The sequence below is a fragment of the Chiloscyllium punctatum genome, chromosome 10 (assembly GCF_047496795.1).
Source record: "Chiloscyllium punctatum isolate Juve2018m chromosome 10, sChiPun1.3, whole genome shotgun sequence".
Lineage (NCBI taxonomy): Eukaryota > Metazoa > Chordata > Chondrichthyes > Orectolobiformes > Hemiscylliidae > Chiloscyllium > Chiloscyllium punctatum.
In genome coordinates this window covers 62,905,401-62,929,974 of record NC_092748.1, presented here as the reverse complement: position 1 = coordinate 62,929,974, position 24,574 = coordinate 62,905,401, and the positions used below count along the sequence as shown (strand labels likewise).

General features: G+C 39.6%; 1 protein-coding gene across 10 annotated transcripts in view; it reads right to left on the bottom strand.

The window, feature by feature from the left end:
* LOC140482230 (formin-like protein 2) overlaps positions 1–24,574 on the bottom strand; it is a 266,679-nt gene that overhangs the window by 22,281 nt on the left and 219,824 nt on the right. For 7 of the 10 annotated variants that reach the window (XM_072579344.1, XM_072579343.1, XM_072579349.1 and 4 more), the window contains exons 11-20: positions 19,469–19,579; positions 17,437–17,586; positions 13,648–13,749; positions 10,161–10,458; positions 8,848–9,036; positions 7,053–7,073; positions 5,654–5,778; positions 5,308–5,510; positions 3,636–3,870; positions 713–781 (exon numbers count right to left, since the gene is read on the bottom strand). In XM_072579344.1, coding sequence (XP_072435445.1) covers positions 713–781; positions 3,636–3,870; positions 5,308–5,510; positions 5,654–5,778; positions 7,053–7,073; positions 8,848–9,036; positions 10,161–10,458; positions 13,648–13,749; positions 17,437–17,586; positions 19,469–19,579 — 1,503 coding nt within the window. The remainder of the gene's footprint in view (positions 1–712; positions 782–3,635; positions 3,871–5,307; positions 5,511–5,653; positions 5,779–7,052; positions 7,074–8,847; positions 9,037–10,160; positions 10,459–13,647; positions 13,750–17,436; positions 17,587–19,468; positions 19,580–24,574) is intronic. The other 3 variants (XM_072579351.1, XM_072579350.1, XM_072579348.1) reach the window with 1 other exon arrangement.

The window sequence follows — 24,574 nt, the reverse complement described above, 5'->3', positions numbered from 1 at the left end:
CAGTAAGAAAGTCATTCCACCATCTGAGGCGAGAGGACGGTTCAATGGCTAGAATCTGAGTATTGGACTCTTGCTTAATTAGCTCATGATGTTGCTGTTATTCTTACCACCTCAGCGAGTGGAAAGTCAAGAGAGGAACGGTTAGAATTCTGAAGCATGATGTGGTGGAATATGATAAAAGCAAACCAAATGTGTCATTTTATGCATTAAATGTCTTAGAAATGGCATGCATTTCCTTCAAGTCCTGCACTTACTTCCCTAAACTTTATCCCCCATCTCACTTTCACAATGACACTCTTACTCAGTGTAATTTCCAAACTCATCGTTAGCAACGTTTAGATCAGAGTGGTCCTGGAAAAGCACAGCAGGTCAGGCAGCATCCGAGGAGCAGGAAAATCGACGTTTCAGGCAAAAGTCCTTCATCAGGAATAAAGGTCGATTTTCCTGCTCCTCGGATGCTGCCTGACCTGCTGTGCTTTTCCAGCACCACTCTGATCTAAACGCTGGTTTCAAGCATCTGCAGTCCTCACTTTTGCCTCATGATTAGCAACACCAAGGCAGATCTGTTTAATACGGATATATACCTTGCAGATTTTAATGCATAACTTTTACAAGAATAATTTGAAAGTAACCCCAGTTGCAAGAATACTGTTGTTTTATTTATGTTCTATGTATTTTTATGCTGTCAGACATTAAGATAATTGCAACTTACCTCCAGAATCTTCTTCAATTTTTGAGATGCTTTTATTGATACAGATGCAGCTATTATAGCATGGAGTTGCTAAAGCAGAAAGAAAGAAGGCTAATGATTAACTGTTTAGAAAATGAGCTGCATTCTTAATAATTCTGATATTTAGCAAGCTTTACATAGAGAAGTTCACTTTAGCAAAGTTGCTGTTTACAGCAAGAAAATTAAGTAATACAGAACAGAAAAGTCAGAAATTCAATTTGTACCAAATCATTTGGCCTGAGCCATGATATCTGATCAGGTACCCTTTCCCGTTTGCCATCCAAAGATGTATGTTGGTACTTGCTCATGACAGAATTAGTCTCATTTGTTATGCCTTCCAATTACATTACAACATTCACTTCAGTGAAAAAACACAGAACCTAGAACAGTATAGTACAGGAAGAGATTCTTTGGTCTACCATGTCTACGTCAACCATGATGCCATTCTAAACTAATTCCATCTGCCTGCACATGGTGTATATCCCTTATACTTCCTGTCTGTCCATATGTATTTCCAACTGATCTATATCCTGCTGTATTCCAATAACCTTCCTCACTAGCCACAACTTCACCAATTTTTGTGTTGTCTACAAACTTACTAATCAGCCCACCTACATTTCATCCGAGTCATTTATATATATTATCAACAACAAAGGTCTCAGCACTGTTCTTTGGGGAACACCACTGATCACATATCTGCAGTCATTCCTCCACAACCACCTCTCTGTACTGATCAAGCTAATTTAGTATCCTACTTGCTAATTCACCATGAATCCCATGTGACTTAATCTTCTGAAACAGCCTCCCATGAACGGCCTTGTCAAATATCCATGTGGACAACATCCACTCCCTACCCTCAATCATCTTTGTTATTTCCTCAAAAAACTCAAATTTGAGAGACAGGACCTCCCCTGCATAAAGCCATACTGACATCCCAAATAAGTCCATTCTTTACCACATGCAAATACATCCTGTCTCTAAAAGTCTTCTCCAATAATGTCCCCATCACTGACGTAAGTCTCACTGACTTACAGTTTCCCTTCTTAAACGAATGGGCAACATTGGCTATTTGCCAATCTTCTGGGTCCTTGCCTATGGCTAAAGAGGATAAAAAGATCTCTGTTAAGGCCCCAGCAATCTCTTCCCTTGCCTCCTTCAGGATCCTGGTTTAGATCCCATCAGGCCCTGGCGATCTATCCACCTTAAACTTTTTCAAGACACTTAACACCTCCACCTTCATAATATTTACATGCCTTAGAATATTAACCCCTCCCTATTCTTACCATCATCCCTGTCCCACTCCACAGTGGTGAATACCAATGTGAAGTACTCATTACAAGGACCTCACCCACTTCCTCGGGCTTCACGCATAGATTTCTTCCTGTGTCCTTGAGTGGAGCTACCCTTTCCCAAACAACACTTTCACATGTTTTGCAGCTTGACCAATTCAAGCTTCAGCAGTATTTATTTAGTATTTGCATGGTTTCAGAGTCAGCAAAAGCCTCGTTGGCGTCAGAAGGATTTCTTTGAGCACGCTTTCAAGTTAAGTCAATATCTGGACTGCATGAAAGCTGCAGCAGATTGTTTTGGTGATCCTACTAGTGATGGGTTGCTGCACAGAGGCCTCTACCAGACTGGAAGTGGTTTTGAAAATGTCCACTATCACCATGGGACAAGCAGCAGGTTCGATAAAGAGAATGTAGTTTTTGGCAGATATTTTCTCCTGAAATACCTCCTGTCATAGGTCCTAAGACGGTACTCCTTGTTATGGTGGGTTTAACATGAGGAAATATGAAGTGCTAGTGGGGTCAGGAGGTGGTTGAAAAAGGCCAGACCTAGGTTGGAGTAGAGTTTCTCCAGTAGCTTGCACGTTACATTTGCCATTTTCAAGGCCAGAATGCAAAATTGTTCACTATGGAGTATCAGGGAAGGTAATTTAGGTGAAGAGTATCTGTGATGATGCACTTAACTTAGTTAAGTTGCATATAAATAGTTTGATGTGGGTAGTTTGATATTATTCTAGTGTGTCGTATTCCGCAGTTGAGTACATGAAAAGTCCTCAGGATTTTGGCCTGTAATCCTGTAAGGTATTGGCCAGTTTCCTGCTGTGGTTGCGGTTGTTTATTGTTGTTTTAATGTTTTTTGGCAGTCTTGAACAGGTGCTGTTTGCATATGATGGTTCAGTCAAGAGAGCAATCTTGATAAAATAAGGTGATGTTCCAACCTTGAGCTATTCAATGAGATCATGGCTGATCTGTGACCTAACTCCATATACCTACCTTGGACCCATATCCTTTAATACCTTTGTCTAACAAAAATTTATTTACCTCCGATTTAAAACTAACAACTGATCTAGGTAGATCTAAGCATAAATAAACCTCAGAAACTGGTTTAAGGTTAGAGTTTAAGGCCAAGACAGACCCCTCAAGTAGCCCATTCATCTATTTCCTCCAGGCGCCAGTCATAACTAAACTGCCATACCAATAGGATACATGACTGTAGAGGTTCAAACATACAACTGTCCTGAACAAAAAAAACATTAATTTGGGAAACACTGAGACTTCCTTTCTTCTCCAAAGCCTTTGGAAGCTTGGAGATAGAGTTGGTAGTTTTAAAAGTATAGATGTGATAGCTGTGTTTTTTCTTTCTCAAAAGGTGATTGCAGAAAAAGGATGTTAGAGAACACACCAAAGAACAGACAATTTACAATATTAGCCAGTACGATTACCAAGATGGGGAATTGCATAACTAGCAGCGTGGTTGTGATCGTGTTGAGAAAATGCGAGTGGTCAAATGGATTAGATGAGACCAGGAGGGACAAGGATGAATTCAAAGAGAAACGTGGGAGCAGCAATAAATCTTGCAGCCAATTAAACTTTAGACTATCATGGAGTCAAGTACTTACCGGTGTCAGCATCTGAACGCTCTCTGTAAAGTTTCCAATGAAAGCCATAATGGTCATTCTCTGCATCAGTCTTTCAACCTTACTGAACTGCACCATAAACCGGTCTTCATCTGTTAGATTCTCCAATGGTTTTCTCTCTCTTTCATACTGTCTGAGAACCTTAACTTCATTTTCTGTTGGCAAGAACCTCATTAGGCACTCAACAAAGTCTACAGGTAATGTTTTCAAGTCAAACCTAATAGAAATAAAAAAAGTTCCAACACAAATTAGGATAAGTGCATATTTTCTTTCAGAAAAAGAATACTTCTAATACAGAAGGGTAAATAACATATCATGCTATCATCATTAAAAAGTCACTTTTATTTACTTCTTGTTAAGTTTGAACATACTACTGACAGATTCTGTCCAATTTTAAATTTCTCTCTCATCTGTCCTGTTATAAGGACACTGATTCCTTGTTAGGGTGTTTTCTTTCCCACATCTCTTTACTGAATAAACTTGTTGGATCACTGAAAGAGTTGATCAGGTTTGTAGTTCTATGCTTTCACCCTGCCCCCTTTCTTAGGTCGTGGTGTTAAATCTGCAAACTTTTAATCTGCAGATACTACTCCAAAGTCCATGGAATTTTGAAAGATGACCACCAATACTTGCACTATTTTTATAGCCACATCTTTCAACAATCTGGAAAATAGATCACCAGGTAGTTGTCAACTTGCATCCCTGCTTATTTCTCTGATATTACATTTTTACTAGTAATTGACTTATATTCTATTTCCTTATTTCTCATCATAAATTCTCATGTCTCTGCCTGTAAAATATCCACATTTACCTTTTTGTTAACATTTCCTTTTTACATTCCTATAGAAAATCTTTCATCTGTTCGTATGTTCGTATGTTCACAATGCAAGCTTACATTCATTTTCTATTCTCCCTACTGTTGTCAACTACTTAGTCCTCATTTGCTGATTTCAGAAATTCGCCCAATCCTCAGGCTTTTTTTTCCAGCAACTTTGTTACTGTTCCCCTCGAGTTTATCCCATTTTTGTCGAAAAAAGTGTGGTGCTGGAAAAGCACAGCAGGTCAGGCAGAATCGGAGGAGCAGGAGGGTTGACATTTCGGGCATAAGCCCTTCATTAGGAAGGTGAAGGGCCGAGGAAGGGCTTTTGCCTGAAACATCGACTCTCCTGCTGCTCGGATGCGTCACACTTTTCAACTCTTATCTCCAGCATCTGCACTCCTCACTTTTTCCTTGTACTATCCTTGACTTCCTTCGTTAGTCACGGGTTGAATCACTTTTCCGGTTGGGTTCTTGTGCCATACAGGACATTTTTTGTTATAAATCATGTATTAATTCTTTAGATACTAGTTGTCACCTGTCCAAAGTCATACCTTTCACAATTCACCACACCAACTTGCCCCTTACCCTTTCAGTTTCCTTGTTTAGATTTGAGGCCCTAGTTTTGAGTGAACAATATCATGACAGAACTTTATGGAAAATTCCTTCATATTACGTTTATGCTCTCCTACAGGTTCCTTTACAACAAGCATTCATAGTGAAAATATTATAGTAGAGAAGTGAAATGAAGAAAATCTAAATAATCTCCTCTCAAGACAAAGGCTGAAAATGTGGATGAGCAAGATTTTCTTTGCTGAAGAAACTTCAATTACTCACATCTGGATAGCTCTGCATATTTCATCAGTGGTTTTTCCTGCCTTTCGCAACGTGATGGCAAGGTTCTTGGCTCTGTTGGGATCCAGCAACGTTACTTTGTTCGACCCCCTTTGAATCACCTTTTGTCTATTAGAGACTACATCCATGGCTGGCCCTTGGGCTTTTGTTTTAAATATTTCTTCAAATTCATCCACGTTCAGTTCCTGTAAAGTAAAATTCATTCATGCAGGCAAATGTTGTGCTCAAGTTATGGAAATCAGTGGAAAATAAAATCAGCAGTCATGATTTTAAATAAGTTTCAAATTCATACATATTCTTATACAAAAATATTAAACTAAAGATGTACCTCAAGAATTCTCTCATCATCAATGTCATTGAAGACAGTGCCATTGATCTGATTGGGCTTCAGTGCCACCCAGTTAAAGACTGGCATACGGAATTTCGTTTTGATTGGTTTCTTGATCTTCACAGCTGCATAAAAAGAAGCTTGTTTGGCATTAATCATCATCACTTAAGCCATCTATAATATACCAAGTTAAATTTTGACCAAATGTTTACTGCTGTTGTGATCAGTAATTACAAGCCATTCTCATGCAACTACAAAATGTACAAGTCTGCATTGTCTAAGAACCTAATTACCGCAAATTATTTGATTATTACTACTTTTTTTTAAAAAAAAATTGGACTTCAGGACAAGTGCACATTATTGATGGTCGGACTTTCAGAGGCTCCATTAGTGAGCCCAAAGACAGGTAGTATAGTCAAATAGCAAATTTCTCTTTATTGTTTTCCTTACTGATTCTGGGGGAAACAACGTGGACACTGACATATAGCAGTGCAAATCAGGTTGAATATTAATTCTTTTCAGACAGATTTGGACTCCAGGCTAAGAGCAAATCAAATTATTCCAAAAGGTTTTGTTGGCCTTTTTTGCCACTGACTAAATGTTACTGAATGACCAAAGTGGTAAAACCGTCTTGCTTAATATGCAGAGTTATCGCATAGACAGTGGCAATATCAAAACTACTCAGAAATCAACAAATTATTCAATGCATTATTCAAAATCAGAAGCATGCAAGTGCAAGATCAAGTTGCAATTTCTCTAAATTAAATTCACAACTCAAGTTGAAATAAAATGGTCTAGAGTGCTCAGACTCCCGGTATGTCATCTAACTTCATAATTAACAATGAACACAGTCAAATGGAACACACATGCTAACTTTATTAAAATCAAAAGTTTCTACTTGAAGCATGCATAGACGAAGACAAACAAGAGAAATAGTCTAAAACATAGAATCTTTCAGTGCAAATTCAGATTTTCTAATATAAAAAAAGAAAATACCCAATATATTTCGAGTCTGCAAATGAGAACACTATGAAAATGGAATGTCGCAGCCACCCAGCCTGATCATTAACACAAATACATGAACTGATTCATCTCAGTACTTAATAACAGCAACAAAAACATTGTATTTTTCAATGCATGTGTGATTCAACCAATTATATTAACTCCTGGAATCTTTAATAAAAATACCAAAGAGGGCAGTTACGGAATTTATGATTAATTTCAAGTAGGCAAAATTTACTGGGCATACAAAAACTATGCGACATTACACTCAGATAAACCACTTGGTGTGTTCTAATTTTGTGAAATAAAATGCACTGAAAGTACCACTCTCAATAAGTATCACTGCTTGAAAGACAAGACACAGTGTAATGCACCAATAGAGCATAAAGAAACCTACAGAACAGCTTGATTGGTCCCTCTTGTATGGAAGCAGAAGGGTAGATAAAGAAAGATAGGTTAGCAGAAGAGAAGTCATTTAACAGTGCGCAAGGGATAGCAGAAATCATTTATCATTGTCAAGCACTCTCATGGAGAAAGTAACTTAGGAAATTTATTACACCACTGATGGAATTCAGAACTACAAATTGCATAGATTTGTCATGACATTGCTTGTTCAATATTTTACTTTAAGTTTTCAATATACCAGAAAATTATTATATTACCATAAGCCAACTACAATGCATAACATATTGTTGATGCAACCACATTGATCTACTGTGCGTGTTGTTTTTACATGTGGTAGTCATAATGGGACCGCAAAGTCCAATCCAATCAGAAAATAAAATGAAGCTTATCTTTATAAATCAAAAAGCATTTTCAGATGTTAACATTTTAAATTGCATAATGAATCATTGTTACTGGCATTTAATTTTGGTCATCATTCATCAATATTCTCTTTTCTGTCCCAATTTCTTCGTTCCCTCTTCTCTTTCAATTACAGAACACAGGAACCATTTTGGTAAAAGAAAAATCAGCAGGAGATTTCCTCTTTTGACACCCTTCCATTTTTCCAATCCTATTACTTTACCTTGTCCTTCTATCCATTGGTAATACAGAAATACAGATTTTTAAAAATCAATCATTTCCAGACTCAAGCGACTGAAGGTCACTCCCTTTAACTTCCTGCCAAAAGGTGTTAAGGAATATATAGCATGACTCAATTTCCAGTTTTTGTTCACTGTCTCCACGTGGAGAAGTAGTTTTGCTTTCTGTCTAACGGTCTTTAGTTGCCATCTGCTGTCAGAGGCAACCCGAGATCAGGATTGTGATCTGCAAAACACGTATCCCAATGGCCAAACACCTTTCAGTAACTTGCCCCTTTCTGTAAGCTTTCACCTTCTTTAGCTGGCTGAATGACATGGATTAATATTAAATCCCATGATAGATCGGAGAGTTCAAAGTTAAAGAAACAAAATCAAGAAACAACCTACAGCTCAATAAGGAAGCGAAGTGGAGTCAGGAGCAGTAGGTTATGGAAGGTATATGTCTCTTAGAACTCTGTGTGAACCAGGAAAATTACTGTAACAGCTTTTCAAGTAAATCTTTTGACTTTTCCAAGTTGCTGCAATTGACTGATCTCGCTCTCCCTCCCACTATCCCCCAAAACACCTTCCAAACTTAATCTCAAGTTGCCTGCACTGGATGATTCCAGGCCCAATACACATCTGCTCTTTCCTCCCCTCACACTGACTGCCAGCATTGGAACATTCCCCATTAAATGCCAACCTTTCCAAACTGTCTCCTGCCAGTAACTTACCCACCAGCCAGCCTGTCCATGTGGCTGATGGTCAGAAAATGGAGGAAGGAAAATGATAAAAAGCTCTCCTGGCACCAAGCAGGATCTGCACGTTGGTAGGAGTCATCCACAATCACAAGCACACCATCTCCCCATCTCCACCTTTGTGTTATAACTGGAGCCATAGCTTCCCTGGCTGAAAGTCACAAGTGAAGTAACCCACACCTGCACATACCTACACCAAATTTACCAGCCAGTTTAAAATATGGAGGAAAAAACATTCAAAATTCTGATGGCATGCTGAGTATCCTTTTTTCACATCCAAATAAGCCAACCCTTTTTTTCCACCCAAAGTACATTATCAGTATCTCCTGACCTCATGAAATGATCAATTAGTGTCATTCCCAGCAAACTAGGTATCTATAAAATAGTTTGTGATGGTATACCATGATATTACCTGCTAAACCAGGATTAAAAATTAGAGTCGGGGCTGTCCCTGGCAATGGAGGAGCTGCCGGTGGTGGTGGTGGCGGTGGTGGTGGCGGTGGTGGTGGAGGAGCAGGTGGAGCTTCTGCTGCTGGAGGAGGTGGTGGTGGAGGAGGAGGAAGTGGTGATGATGCCTGGACTGAAACTGGTCCATTTTGTACTGCCAGAAACACAAAAAACAGAAGTTATGTTTAGCTCTCAGAAAAGATACAAATACTAGTGCCAGCCTCGCAAATATTTTCTTTTTTCATGAAATTAAGGTTATTGAATGACATTGGCTTTCAGAAGTAGTTACCTAAACGTGTCAGTAGAAAATTAACATTAAATGTATGGCGATAATTTTATTTTATAGTTTCAGAATTACAGCAGAAAATTTCACCTTACCACAAAGGGAATGTCCTTCCTAGTGGATGAGAGAGGTTTAGATAGAATACAATTATCTTCATTGTGTTTGCCCTGGGTCATACACGTCCAAGAGATACTCGTGGTTATATGTTATTGTAACACAGAATAAAGATTATATTTTCTTCTAAAACCAGCCAAGTTCGTCCTGTTTGCAGATTAAACTTAAGAGCAAGAGAGTTGCCATGGTGGAAAGCAATGGTCTATTATGAGAGGAAAGCCTGGGTGGATTTTCTGGCAATCAGAAACCAATAAAGGATGGGCTGTTGTCAGGTTTTCTAATGGAATCAGGACCCTGGACAAAATCAGTCCCACACACTTGGAAATGCCACCCTATAAAAGCGTCAGCTCCAGAACTCAGCAGCACCATGGCACAGGCAGTGGCTACTGTGAGAACAAATCCAGAGATTTCTCAGTGGAGGATCACTGATGAGAAGCCTAAGCACTGATGGTGGGGGCCTCCTGGGTTTGGGTGTTGTAGAGAGAGAGCACTTAGGTGTAGAAAGCAAAGGCAAGGAGTGGCTTGCAGCAGTCACTCTCCTGCCCTAGGTCTGGTTCCCCAGTCATGCACAAAATTAGTGCAGATTGTGGCACCCCAATTTCCAAATTATAGCTCACCTGCACTGGTTAAACTCTGCGTAGGCTAACTCTTTACAATCCCTTTTGGAACGGAATTAATTGTAGCCCAGGCAGGATGAGACCCTTAAGGGGCTACTGGTTTGGTGAGATTCTGGTCCACCATCATTCTGCCAAATTAAATTCATTTTCCATCTCCAGATCCACTGCCTCTTGGCCTGGGAGATTGTGCCCACAGTTATTACCACACCAGCCAAGGTAATGGAATTGTACTATATTTATTCCCCATATTCAGTAATGCCTTACCTGCACCTGGCAGGCATGCAGGTGGTGGGGGAAGGGGTGACATTGATCCTGATGCCTCTAGTGGTGGTCCTGTATAAAGGCTAGATATTTGCTCAGCCCCTGGGGACAGTGCTGCAGAAGACAAAACTGGTACAATGGCAATGTCACCATCTCCTTTCTTCTGGACTTTGATAGACCCCTGCTTCTCCAATTCATGGATCTTTTTCTCTAGGTGGTTATGTCTTTGTATGGTCTCCTCCTTCTCTTTGATCATTCTCCGAAGTGTATGTACCTGGGTGTTGGTATCTTTGTAAACCTCCTAGGAAGGGGAAAGGAGCAAAAAACACGAGAATATATCAAGAAACAAGATCTGGGATTTGCACTTGCATGCGTCATTTTCATATCACATCCAAATGCTTTCCTTTGCCTTCCCTTCATACATTACTACAAGAAAACTGACATTCTTCACAAAGTATTCATTGTCAAGCCATCCTCAAATTTTATATTGTTGATATTAATAAATTGGAGCAGAATATGAACTTGCCAAGATGTCACGAGCAACCCCAGGTGTATGTTAAACACAAATCCAGTGATTTGAAGATCAGACAGAAAATAATCTCTTAAATATTTGATGATGCAACCTAAAGGACATTTGCAGAAAACCTATAGAAATTATTATACAATGTAGGAAGTCTGGAATTTAAAAAACAACTTTAAACAGCCCTCAAAAAAACAAAATAAAAATTCAAATGTAACCAAATGCTCTAACTCAAATCATGAATCATTCATAACATTTCCACTAGTCTCCCCATTCTTGATACTCATTTAAAATGCAGGGCACTTGCAGCATAAGCTTCACTATATTGTAGTCTGCAGCAGCAAACTTGTATAGGGTCAGGTTCAGGTCAAGTTTACTTAAGACACCAAAACAGAGCATTAAATTAAAGGTTAACTGAAGTTAAGAAACTAGCTTAGACCATGAGCTTTCTGTGGACCTCAGCATGGGTGCATAACTGATATCAGCAACCAACCAAAGCCGATTGTGAAAAAGAGTCATGTTGATCGGTAATCAGTCACAGGACAGCAAGGTGTTTTTTTGCTGTTGGCGGCTGCACTGGCTTGTAATCAACCTCAATAATTCAAGTGTTTTAGAACTGGGTTAACCAACAGTTCACAGAGGAATTACACCTTCTCATAGAAAGAAGGCCTTGTACTATATATGGCTCTCCCAAATTCCGGATGCCGCAAAGTTATAGTTCATAAAGTTCTTGATCACCTTCAGCAGTTGAGCAGGGCGGGGAACCCTTACTCAAAAGGTACTCATTGCCTGATCATGTGACCCAGCATTGGAAAGGAGAGCCCATGGAGATTCAGCCAACTGTCCTTCCTCTAGCCCCCACCTAGCCACCAATCCCATCCTACCACTGCCAACCCATCCCCACTCATCTATCATTTGGTTCTCCACGACTGACCCTCAGTTCTCTGTTGGGTGCCTTACCAACAGCAGTCACCACTCCCAGTGGTCTGATGGGCAATGGAGAACCACTGGCCTCTGACTGGTCAGCAGCTAATCGAGGAGTGGGGTTCAGGCCCTCCAAAGGGGACTGAACAGATAGCCTCTTAAATTGGTGGGCCTCCAGAAGGGCAGGTAAGAACTCCCAGCCTTAAATTCACCCCAAGACTCAAAAGATATTTCCACCTTGATTGTTCTCACAATATCTCTAAGTGAGGTCTCAAACTTCAAATCCAATTATTTTTAAATCTTGTGGGTCTGAGGAAATTGTTTAGTGGCGTCTGGATTGACCACTGGCAATGGAAAGAATCTTTCAAACTACCTGTCTGATTGGGATTGGTATCCCTCTACATACGATAAACGAACACATTCTGATCACCGAGTACGCCATATAACTTAATTAATTTGGAAGGACTAAAACAGGTTACAAAATTTAACAAACACTCATTTCAATACAGTACTCACTAAACTGACTCATGTGCAAACTTTATGTTGGTGAGCAGGAAAGAGACAGATCATGAAATTGCCCTTTTCTTCACTGAAGCATTTATTGATGTAGTTTGCGACTGTGTCAGCTGAATGATCTCAGTTACACGACTAGTCCTTGAACGGTACGTAAAGCTGGTTCAGAAGATTTTGCTAATACTTACAATTTTTGTGAAACTATGAATCACTAACGTGTGAAAGATGGAAGCCTTTCTTCAGAAAGTGCTTGCCTGTGGAGTTTCCTTGCCCATCTACATTGGCTTGGATCTTTTTTGAAACTGATTATTTGTCATTGCCACAATTGTTTGTGATAGGCCTGGACTCCCTTTCTAACTCTATGACTCTTTGTATCAGGCTATGCCATATAAATGGGGATAAGATGCATATAATCCTATACAAGTTGCACTAAGCATTGCACTCATTTTGTACGTTGATCATCTTGGTTCTAACCAAAGAATGGCAGAAAAAGGGGGCTCTGCTTAATCCATATGAACCTTTTCTGGAGAGCTACATTAGCCCACTATCCACATCTTAGGCATTACCACTGACCAGAAACTGAACATGATCAGCCATATAAATACTACCTGTACATAAGCAGGCCAGGGGCAAGGAATCCTGCAGCATGTAACTCCTGACACCTCAAAGCCTGTCTACCATCTACAAGGCACAAGTCAGCAGTGTGTTGGAATACTCGCCATTTGCCTGGATGAGTGCAACCCAACTGAACACGAGAAGCTTGACATCATCTAGGAGAAAGTAGCCCAGTTGATTGGCATAAACATTCACTTCCTTCACCACTGACGCTCATTAACACGAGTGTATACCTTCTACAAATCATTCTGCGGAAATCACCAAAGGTCTTTCGACACCATCTTTAAAACCCACGACTACTACCAAGAAGGGCAAGGGCAGGAGATACATGGGAATACCAGCACCTGCAAGTTCTCTTCTCAGCCACTCACCATCCTGACTTGGAAATGTATTGCTGTTTCTTCAGTGTCATTGGGTCAAAATCCTGAGATTCTATGCCTAAGAACAGTGGACTGCAGCAGTTCAAGAAGGCAACTCACAACCACCTTCTCTAGGTCAACTAGGGATGTGCAATAAATACTGGCCCAGCCAGCAGCACCCATATTTCATGACAAATTTTTCTTTAAAAACTCATGTAAAAGAATGAAAAGAAAATGATATAAAGCTCAACAGAATTGCAATTTCTTTTAACATTTAACTACAGATTTATTATGCTGTTACTCTTGGTAAGTTGGAAATGCTTCTGACAATGTGTGAATTATGTTTTGAACTCAGTTACAGAACACATCAGTTGATTAAAATCATAATTTAGACAGACAGCGGTTAATTTAGTTTGTGTAACAGTTTAAAAAAAGCTTGCAGCAAACTGGTGGCCTATTTCTCTTTCCCATAAAAGAAGCAGCTGGTTCACACGATTGCTGAAGACCAATTTCAAACCTATTATGTGTCACAGCTGCAAAGAAATCCTTACAAACTTACTCTTATAACTTCCAGTTCTTTACTTCTTTGCATTAACTGCTTTTCCAGTTCCACAATTTTTTCCATTGCTTCATTTTCAGTATCTTGCAACTTTTCTGACAACTGAAATTAGAATTTGATACATTAGTCCATTGTTTGCAGTGGTCAATAGAAGTCTCCTCTATGCTAGTCAAGAAGTAGTTTAGCTCCAGAGTATGAGGTTTCAGAATCACATCTGAACTGCAATTTAAAGCAAGTTACTTGATCACAGATAGATTGGCAGTTGAAGCACTACAATTATAGTTAAGTAAGGGAAATCCATATGGTTTGTTGTTTCAAACTGTCATCCAGTCACTGAGGTACTACATTTTGGTAGGGTAAATCAGGGCAGGACTTCTACACTTAATGTGTTGCTGAACAGAGAGACCTCAGAGCGCAGCCTCAAACTTCTTTGCAAGTGGAGTCCCAGGTAAATGGAATAGTAAAAACAGTGTTGGATATGCTTGCCATTATTGGTCACTGAGTGTAGGAGTTGGGAGGTCATGTTGCGGCTGTAAAGGATATTGGTTAGGCCACTTTTGGAATACTGTGTTCAATTCTGGTCTGCCAGCTATAGGAAAGATAGTGTAAAACTCAAAAGGGCTCAGAAAAGATTTACGGGTTTGACCTATGCTGGGGTTATTTTCCCTGTAGTGTTGGAGGCTGAGGGGTGACTTTACAGAAATTTATAAAATCATGAGGGGCATGGATAGGGTAAATAGTCAAGGTCTTTTCCCTGGGTTGGGGGAATCTAAAACAAGAGTGCAAAGTTTTAAGGTTAGAGGGGAGAAGATTTAAAAGGGACCTATGGGGCAGCCTTTTCATTCAGAGGGTGGTGCATGTATGGAATGAGCTGCCAAAGCAAGTGGTGGAGGCTGGTACAATTACAACATTTAAAAGGCATCTGGATAGGCATATGAATAAGAAGGGTTTAGAGGGATATGGGCCAAAAGCTGGAAAATGGGACTAGATTAGTTTAGAATATCTGGTTGGTATGGGCAAGTTGGATCCAAAGGTCCATTTCAATGCTGTACATCTCTAGGACTTCTGACAGAACTATGTCAAGGTCAGGAATGGGCGAGACAGGATTCAGTTTCAACACACTCTCACTAGCTATTAAATAGCCCATCAGTGCTCAGCGCCAAGGTTTAAAGGTAGCCACTTAGGAAAGGAAGCAAAAGGCAACTGGCACTCATGGCATGGAAGCCCAGGAAGGACTTAATGCTGGAAGGAAATGACGATATGGGAAATATTGGAAAATATAAACTGTAAAGTAAAAACATTAACTGCAAGACATAATATAGAATAGACAAACTTGCTTTTATTTTGAGCACCATCTTATCTTTCATACTATACTATTTCAGTCTGAGATATCCACATTTAGAAACCAGTCTGGGTAATTCAAAACCTGGTTGAGCGAATTAAGACATTACTGAATCCAATGGATAATGCAAAGGCAAAAGACCTCAAGTACATTCCAGCTGTAGTGAAGAAGACACTTGCTCCTGAACTGGCCACCAACATTTCCCCACTCCACCACATGCTAGCCTAGCTGTTCCAGTGCAGTGACAACACTGGCATCTACCCAACAATATGTCCTGTAGACAAAACACAGGATAAACCCAGCTAAATTGCTGCCCACAGTACTAGCACATATCAGCACAGGGACTGAAGCTATCAGACCATACTACCCAATGGCATTTATTCAGCCATAACCTGCTCACTGACAGGGTGTGGTGTCAGGAACCCAATCAAATCAAAGGCAATATGAATTGAAGGGTAAACAAGAGCCAAATCTAGTTGTGTTTATTGGAGATTAACCATCTTGGTCTAAAGTTGTTACTGCAGGACCTTTAAGACCCAAACAACATCAATCAGTGGCCTCTACTCCACCATAAATGGAAAAATTAAAGCTGATTAATCGGACAAAAGCAATTTCCATGCGATGTGAAGGGATCTGACTCAGGTAAATTGAAATCAAAAACAGACAGAGAAATCTGTAACAGAACTGTGGGCTGCCTTTAAAAATGACACGGTTTGGGTACCTTTGTGGTATAGATACATAAGGAGGAAAGCCAGAGCTCCCTAAAGGGAAAAACAGACAGAAAGCAAGACAAAGCAGATAAAGGGCATAGTGACAGGGTAAGGTTGTAAATAAAAGTGAAAACTAGACTAAATACAGAGAATTCAGACAGGAGTGAAAAAAAAAAGAAAATTAGAAAGAATGAAAAGAGACTAGCAGCTAGAATAAGAGAGAACCTAAAAGTCTTTCCAGATATATAATTAGAGATTCATAAAAAGGAGTGGGCCAATTAAAGATCAAAAGGGGCCTTACTGTATGGAGCCAGAAGGCATGGTCTCGGCAATAAATTAGAACTTTGCATTTGTCTTTACTAAGAAGGTGCAGCCAAAGTTCACTGATGCTTGCACCACATTCAATGTCATTCACAACTCTCAGATACTGAAACAGTCGATGCCTGCATGTATGGACAACACTCAGACTTGGGCCAATAGGTGGGAAAGTAATATTTATGCGTCAGAAGTGCCAGAAAATAAACACCTACAATACAAGGGAATTTAATCATCTCACTCTGATATTCAACATCATTAGCATCAATGAATTTTTCCATCAACTTCTTATTGACTACCACTGATAAGCAATTGAACTGGACTAACTATATAAAGTTAGTCCACAAGAATTGGTCAGAGGCTGGGAATTCTGAGACAAATAGCTCACCTCCAACAACCCAAAGCCTGTCCACCATCTACAGTGGATGTGTGAGGAATGCGATGGCGTACTTTCCACTTGTTTGGAAGAGTGCAGCTCTAACAAAATTCAAAAAGCTTGAAACCCATCCATGATAATGTAGCCCAAATGGTTGGATCTCATGCACCACCTTTAATATTTACTTCCTACACCATCAGTGCACAGCAGCAGCTGTGTGTCATCTAGAAGATGTACTGTCACAAATCATCAAGGCCACTTTTATTGCATCTTCTAATCCAGAAGTACCAGGGTAGGCAAGGCATGGGAACGGCACCTGAAAGTTTCACTCCAAACCACAAGCCATGCTGACTTGGAATTACATAACTGTTACTTCACTATTACCGAGTCGAATACCTACAACTCACTTCCTAGCGACACTGAGTATACAGAGATGACGCAAGACTGCAGCAGCTCAAGAAGATGCTGCTACCATCTTCCCAAGTGCAATCAGTGATAGGTAATAAACACTGACTTAGTCCACATCACATGTATGAATAAAAAATAAGTTTTGAACTGCAGTGACTGGTGTCAGGTCAGCCAATATTTTTTACAAAGTAAGATCTCATGAATAACAAATGACCAACTTCTAGTCAGTTCACTGAGTCAGAGAGAGTCTGGTCATGATTATTTTTATTTACTAAATAAGAGTTTCAGATTTTAAAACGTGTCTACCAAACACAGCAACTCATAACCACATCTGACAAAACTGACAGGCTAATCTGCACTACAAAATATTCTTTGAAGTCCTACAGAGAATCAATTATCAGAGTGATATCAACATCACAGATGTCTACTTCAACGGGTATTCTACAGCAGACAAATAGTTTGCATTATTATCTAGTAATAATGATGTAATTCTATTTTTCTATCCTGACCGAATTAGCAGTTAACTGTTTGATTCGGAAATTACTTCAAAACAAAATGAATTACTTTGTGTTTGCAACTAATGATTAAATACACTTTTTTTAAACCAGGTCTAGTTGAAAAATTAAAGAAATGGTTACATGAGAAATGTTTTCTTCCAGTTCTTCGACTCTCTCTAAGGCAGCATTCTTGGTTTCAGCATCTTCAAGTAGCGCACCCACATCAAAGACGTTATCCAAGTAGGCTTGTATTTGCACCTGCAGTTTGTCACTCTCCGTATTTTTCAGTTTCTAAACAGAAAAGACAATTTCTCAACATTGTATTTGCACCAAATTATCAAGCTACTTTACAGAGGTGGAAAATAGGAGTATTAAAAAGTCACTGGAATATGATGATGTAATAAGTTAGTATTTTTGTAGACCACACTAACATCTCTCCTCAGCGTTACAATGTACTGAATTTATATTTTTCAGAGGGACTCAATAGAGAATTCTCAGGCATTTTCTATTGTTGGCATCATATTTCAATATTAAACACTCCTAAAATCTATGCCGTTCCCCCAGTTTTGATTTTGCTGGCATATCTGTTCTGATGATGCCTAGCTTCCATACCAATGCTTTCTGATGTATTTTCTTTTTATTCAGTTAAATGAGATATGCTGCAATTGTTAAGAAGCAGTCTTTGGAAAATAAAAACTAATTATGGTACACGAGCAAAGGGATGATGAGGATATATATATATATATATATATATATAAAAACACAATTCCCTAAAATTAATGTCACAGCTCATTAACACTGAAAGAGAACGCTCATTTTGGGTGGAATTACATCAAAAAGCAAAGAATTAATGTTTAGTTTTTGTTTACCATCTTCATTAGACCAAACTTGGAGAATGGTGAACATTAGAAAATGAATATGGAGGGGCTGGATAAGGTGCAATGAAGACTTTCAAGGAGGATACCAGAATGAAGGGATCATGTCAAGCAGGAAAACCTGAACAGGTTGACTCTCTTCTCAAGAGGAAGAGGAAAAGGAAAAGGAGAAGGCTCAATGTGACCGGATTGTGCAAGAAGCGCTGATGTACTTTAGGAGAAAGTTCCAAATCACACAACACCAGGTTATAGTCCAACAGGTTTAATTGGAAGTACAAGCTTTCGTAGCACTGCTCCTTCATCAGGGAGCTAGTGGGGCAGGATCATAGGACACAGAATTTACAGCAAATAAATGTGTCCTATGATTCTGCCCACTAGCTACCTGACAAAGGAGCAACACTCCGAAAGCTAGTGCTTCCAAATAAACCTGTTGAACTATAACCTGGTGTTGTGTGATTTTTAACTTTGTCTACCCCAGTCCAACACCAGCATCTCCACATCATTGTATTTAAGGAGACTAGTTGGCCTTAAATGGCCTGATACTTGCCATATATTCCAGGTAATTTTGGATAGAATGAGATATTCCCTTTAGTATCTACACTCAATCTTTTTTCATGTTTTATTAATGCTTGAACTACAATACATAACACAGTGTAAAATATAAATGCCTGCATTTGAGGCAGTAACACAAACAGTTTCACTTTCAACAGGATATATCCTAATTAATAGGGTAAAACAAAGGAGATCTAAAGGATGACTTCTTCTACCGGCTTTAACCATATCTAAAGCCTTCCACAACTTTAGATCAAGCCCCTCTTATTCAGGGAGTTGATTTAATACCGTAAGTTACAGCGAGATGGAAAACATGAATAATTCACAACAGCTTTCTCATATTCTCAATCATTCCATAACAAATAACAACTTCTTCCTTAAGCAATTGAATTATTGCCACGTCTCCTTTATTCCCTTTTGACTTTTTAGAATAAGGACTTTCCACCATTATTTATTTAATTACATTACTAACAGATTCTGAAGTAAACTGGCATCCAAGATCGGGCCATTGGAGATCAAATTGACCTGTGTCAGGCAAAGGCAATATCTGCTGCAAACGCCATCAAACTTAATGCTAAGAAATATGCAATTTTGAAACTTCAAAATCAATTCTCTATCCCTAGATATTCATTGTGCTCAAAACTAGTAATTCATTATTGTGACGGGAAAAAAATGGATCCTAGATAAGGAAATGGAATGAGGTTGTGAAACAACGTGCTCTAGTTACTAAGTAAAGGGGTACCCACATCCAGGTATTCATCCAGTCCTAGTTTGGTGAACTCATATTGGAGATGCACTCGGAAATTCATATCCTCTACAGAATGAACTACAATGTTAATAAACTGCATACAGGCCACCTAGAAGCAAAAGAAGATGTAAAAAATTACAATTAGTAGAATTCTATCTTTAGACATTCAACTGATAAAATAAAAAGCATACTTTCATCCTATAATAGCTACATTTTCAGTCTGGACTGAAAAACATTTAATCGAACTTAAAATGTAACAATGACTCAAAGCACTTGTCAATAACAACGATTTGGCTTTTGCTTTATAAATTACTTTAATATCAATGGCATTGAGTGCTATTATCTTGAGAACAACTAATTTTCTGAAGCAACCTGTTGAATATTTTAGTAGAATGAGAAGAACATCATTAAAACATTAAAACCACAAGGTTTTTCAAGTGCAAGTTGAGGTGTATTTGTTCAGATTTATTGGGTTAAGAAAACCATTGGGAATAAATAATTTTAGCATACAACATAAAATCCTGTGCATAAGATGCACCTTTTTTTCCTTAAACAACAGTCCATAATAAAGACTGAAGGCATACCCAAATTAAAGTCCTGGACATACAGTAGAATAATAACTACAAGTGTAGCTGAAAGATCTAGTGTTTTAACTATTATGCGTAACTCTAATCACAGAGACAAAGAGACATGTGACCTCAAGAGAGGAGACAGAAGACATATCTCAGTCTGACCAGAGTATGGAATGTCTGTTTTTCAACTTGGAACGTAGGTTATCCTACACAAGTTAATAATCTAATAAATGAAGCATAAAAAGCTTACTTTGGAATGGAGTTCCTTCCATTACGTTAACGACAATGTCAGAGTTTTGAACAATGAAGGAAATAGTGCCATGATGAAAATTGCGTTACACAGCAGTTTATGTCAAGGTACTGTGGAGCTTATTCAAGGAACAGCTACTGCGTGTCCTCGATAAGTATGTACTTCAGGCAGGGAGAAAATGGTCGAGCGAGGGAGTCGTGGTTTACTAAAGAAGTTGAATCTCTTGTCAAGAGGAAGAAGGCTTATGTTAAGATGAGACCTCAAGGCTTAGTTAGGACACTTGAGAGTTACAAGTTAGCCAGGAAAGACCTAAAGAGAGAACTAAGAGGAGCCCGGAGGGGACATGAGAAGTCATGGGCAGATAGGATCAAGGAAAACCCTAAAGCTTTCTATAAGTATATCGGGAATAAAAGAATGACTCGAGTAAGATTAGGGCCAATCAAGGAGAGTAGTGGGAAGTTGTGCATAGAGTCAGAGGAGATAGGATAAGCGCTAAATGATTATTTTTTGTCCGTATTTACACTGGAAATAGACAATATTGTTGAGGAGAATACTGAGATACAGGCTACTAGACTAGATGGGGTTGAGGTTCATGAGGATAAGTTAGCAATTCTGAAAAGTGTGAAAACAGATAAGTCCCCTGTGCTGGATGGGATTTATCCTCGGATTTTCTGGGAAGCTAGGGAGGAGATTGCTGAGCCTTTGGCTATGATCTTTATATCGTCATTGTCTACAGGAATAGTCCCAACACACTGGAGGATAGCAAATGTTGTCACCTTGTTCAAGTGGAATCGGGACAACCCTGGTAATTATAGACCAGTCAGCCTTACTTTGTTTGTGGGTAAAGTGTTGGAAAAGGTTATAAGAGGTAGGATTTAGAATCATCTAGAAAGGAATAAGTTGATTAGGGATAGTCAACACTGTTTTGTGAAGGGTAGGTAGTGCCTCACAAACCTTAGAATTTTAGAACATAGAACATTACAGCGCAGTACAGGCCCTTTGGCCCTCAATGTTGCCACGCTGTCATACCAATCTGAAGCCAAGCCCACCTACACTATTCCATGTACGTCCACATGCCTGTCCAATGACTACTTAAATGCACTTAAACTTGGCGAATCTACTACCGTTGCAGGCAAAGCATTCCATACCCTTACTACTCTGAGTAAAGAAACTACCCCTGACATCTGTCTTATACCTATCTCCCCGCACTTTAAAGTTGTCCCCCCTCGTGTTTGCTGTCCCCATACTTGGAAAAAGGCACTCCCTGTCCACCCTATCTAACTCTCTGATTATCTTGTATGTCTCTATTAAGTCACCACTCAAACTTCTTCTCTCGAACAAGAACAGCCTCAAGGCCCTCAGTCTTTCCTCATAAGACATCCCTTCCATACCAGGCAACATCCTAGTAAATCTCCTCTTCACCCTTTCCAAAATTTCCACATCCTTATAATGCAGTGACCAGAACTATACACAATACTCCAAGTGTGGCCGCACCACAGCTTTGTACAGCTGCAGCATAACCTTATGGTTCCGGAACTCAATCCCTCTATTAATAAAGGCCAAAACACTGTATACCTTCTTAACAACCCTGTCAATCTGGGTGGCAACTTTCAGGGATCTGTGTAAATGGACACCGAGATCTCTCTGCTCATCTGCACTCCCAAGAATCATACCATTAGCCCAGTACTTTGCATTCCGATTACTCCGTCCAAAGTGTATCACCTCACACTTGTCCACATTAAACTCCATTTGCCACCTCTCAGCCTAGCTCTGCAGCCTATCAATGTCTCTCTGCAACCTACTACATCCTTTGTCACTATCCACAACTCCCCCGACCTTAGTGTCGTCCGCAAATTTACTAAACCACCCTTCTAAGCCCTCATCCAGGTTATTTATCAAAATGACGAACAGCAGAGGGCCCAACACCGACCCTTGCGGTATGCAGCTCGTAACTGGACACCAAGATGAACATGTTCCATCAACTACAACCCTCTGTTTTCTTTCAGCAAGCCAATTACTGACCCAAACTGCTATGTCTCCCACAATCCCATTCCTCTGCATTTTGTATAATAGCCTACTGTGGGGAACCTTATCAAACGCCTGGCTGAAATCCATATACACCACATCAACCGGTTTACTCTCATCTACCTGTTTGCTCACTTTGTCAAAAAACTCTAAGATTCGTTAGGCACGACCTACCCTTCACAAAACCATGTTGACTGTCCATGATCAGATTATTCTTTTCTAGATGGTTATAAATCCTCTCTCTTATAATCTTTGTTCTTTGAGAAGGTGACCAATCAGGTGGATGAGGGTAGTTGATGTGGTGCAAATGGATTTCAATCAGGCTATTGCACAATATAGGGTGAGTTAGTGGTTTGGATCAAAAATTGGCTTGCTGAAAGACAAAGGGTGGTGGTTGATGGGAAATATTCATCCTGGAATTCAGTTATTAGTGGTCTGTTCTGGGTCCACTGCTGTTTGTCATTTTTATGAATAACCTGAATGAGGGCTAGAAAGATGGGTTCGTAAATTTGTGGATTACACTAAGGTCGGTGGAGTGGTGGACAATGCTGAAGGATGTTGCAGGTTACAGAGGGACATAGATAAGCTGCAGAGCTGGGCTGAGAGGTGGCAAATAGAGTTTAATGTAGAAAAGTGTGAGGTGATTCGCTTTGGAAGGAGTAACAGAAATAAAGAGTACTGGGCTAATAGTAAGATTCTTGGTAGTGTAGATAAGCAGAGATATCTCGGTGTCCATGGACATAGATCGCTGAAAGTTGCCAGGCTGATAGGGTTGTTAAGAAGGCATACAGTGCATTAGCTTTTAGTGGTAGAGGGATTGAGTTTCGGAGTCATGAGATCATGTTGCAGCTGTAGGGAACTATGGTGCAGCCGCACAGAAATCTGGTGCAACCGCACTTGGAGTACTACGTATAGTTCTGGTCACTGCATTATAGGAAGGATGTGAAAGCTTTGGAAAGGGTTCAGAACCAATTTACGAGGATGTTGTCTGGTATAGAGGGAAGGTCTTTTGAAGAAAGGCCAAGGGACTTGAGGATGTTTTATTAGAGAGAAGAAGTTTGAGAGGGGATTTAATTGAAACATGTAAGACAATCAGAGTGTTATATAGGATGGACAGTGAGAGCCTTTTTCCTTGAATGGTGATAGCTAGCATGAGAGGACATAGCTTTAAATTGAGGGGTGATAGATATAGGACAGATGTCAGAGGTAGCTTCTTTACTCAGAGTAGTAGGGGCATGGAATGCACTGCCTGCAACAATAGTAGACTCGTCAACTTTAAAGGCATTTAACTCGTCATTGGTTAAACATATGGATGAAAATGAAATAGTGCAGGATGGGTAGACTTCAGATTGGTTCCACAGGTCAGCGCAACATTGAGGGCAGACGGGCCTGTACTGTGCTGTAATGTTCTATGAACGCCAGTGTCACAGATTTATGTTTTACTGTTTTATCAGATAATTCTCAGAAAGAAATATTATTCACATTGCACCCTTCTTCATTTCAACGCAGCATGTGGCAGTGGTTTATGTTATAGATATAAAAAGTCTCCACATTATTCAGTGATTTTATCCACTAGCGGTTTTTTTTCCTCTTTCAGCCCACAGCAGAGCATTCTCGTTGATCTCCACCAAACTCTGACCATTCTCTACACATTAACAGTTCAACGATTGTAAACCATTGTAAACCAGTGGAACAGATCTCTGCAGTCCTGCCAAATCCAATTATGGAGTATAGGAACAATACAATTCATAAACATGCCCATCCTTAATGATGAAGTGAGTTCTTCAGTGGAAAGGACAAGGCCAAAGCTTCAGCCAGAAATGTCCAAGCGATCCAACGCAGACTCCTCTTAATGTTCCAGCATCACAGAGTCCATCTTCAGACAATTTCATTCACTTTATAGCAGGTGAAGCACTAGCTAATTGCATTGGATATAGCAAAATATACAGATCCTGACAATATCTTGACTGCTATTCTGGTGCTCCAGAATAAGCCACTTCCCTCATTAAGTTATTCCAGTACAGCTGCAAAACTGGCATCAACTCAATGTATTAAATGCCCAGGTATACCACATCCATGAAAAACAGGAAAAAAAATAATGCAGCTAAATAACACTCCATTCATCTACCATTAATGATCAGGAACGTGAAGGTGCCAGTGTTGGACTGGGATGGACAAAGTCAGAAATCACATAACATCAGGCAATAGTCCAACAGGTTTACTTGAAATCACAAACTTACAGAGCACTGCCCCTTCA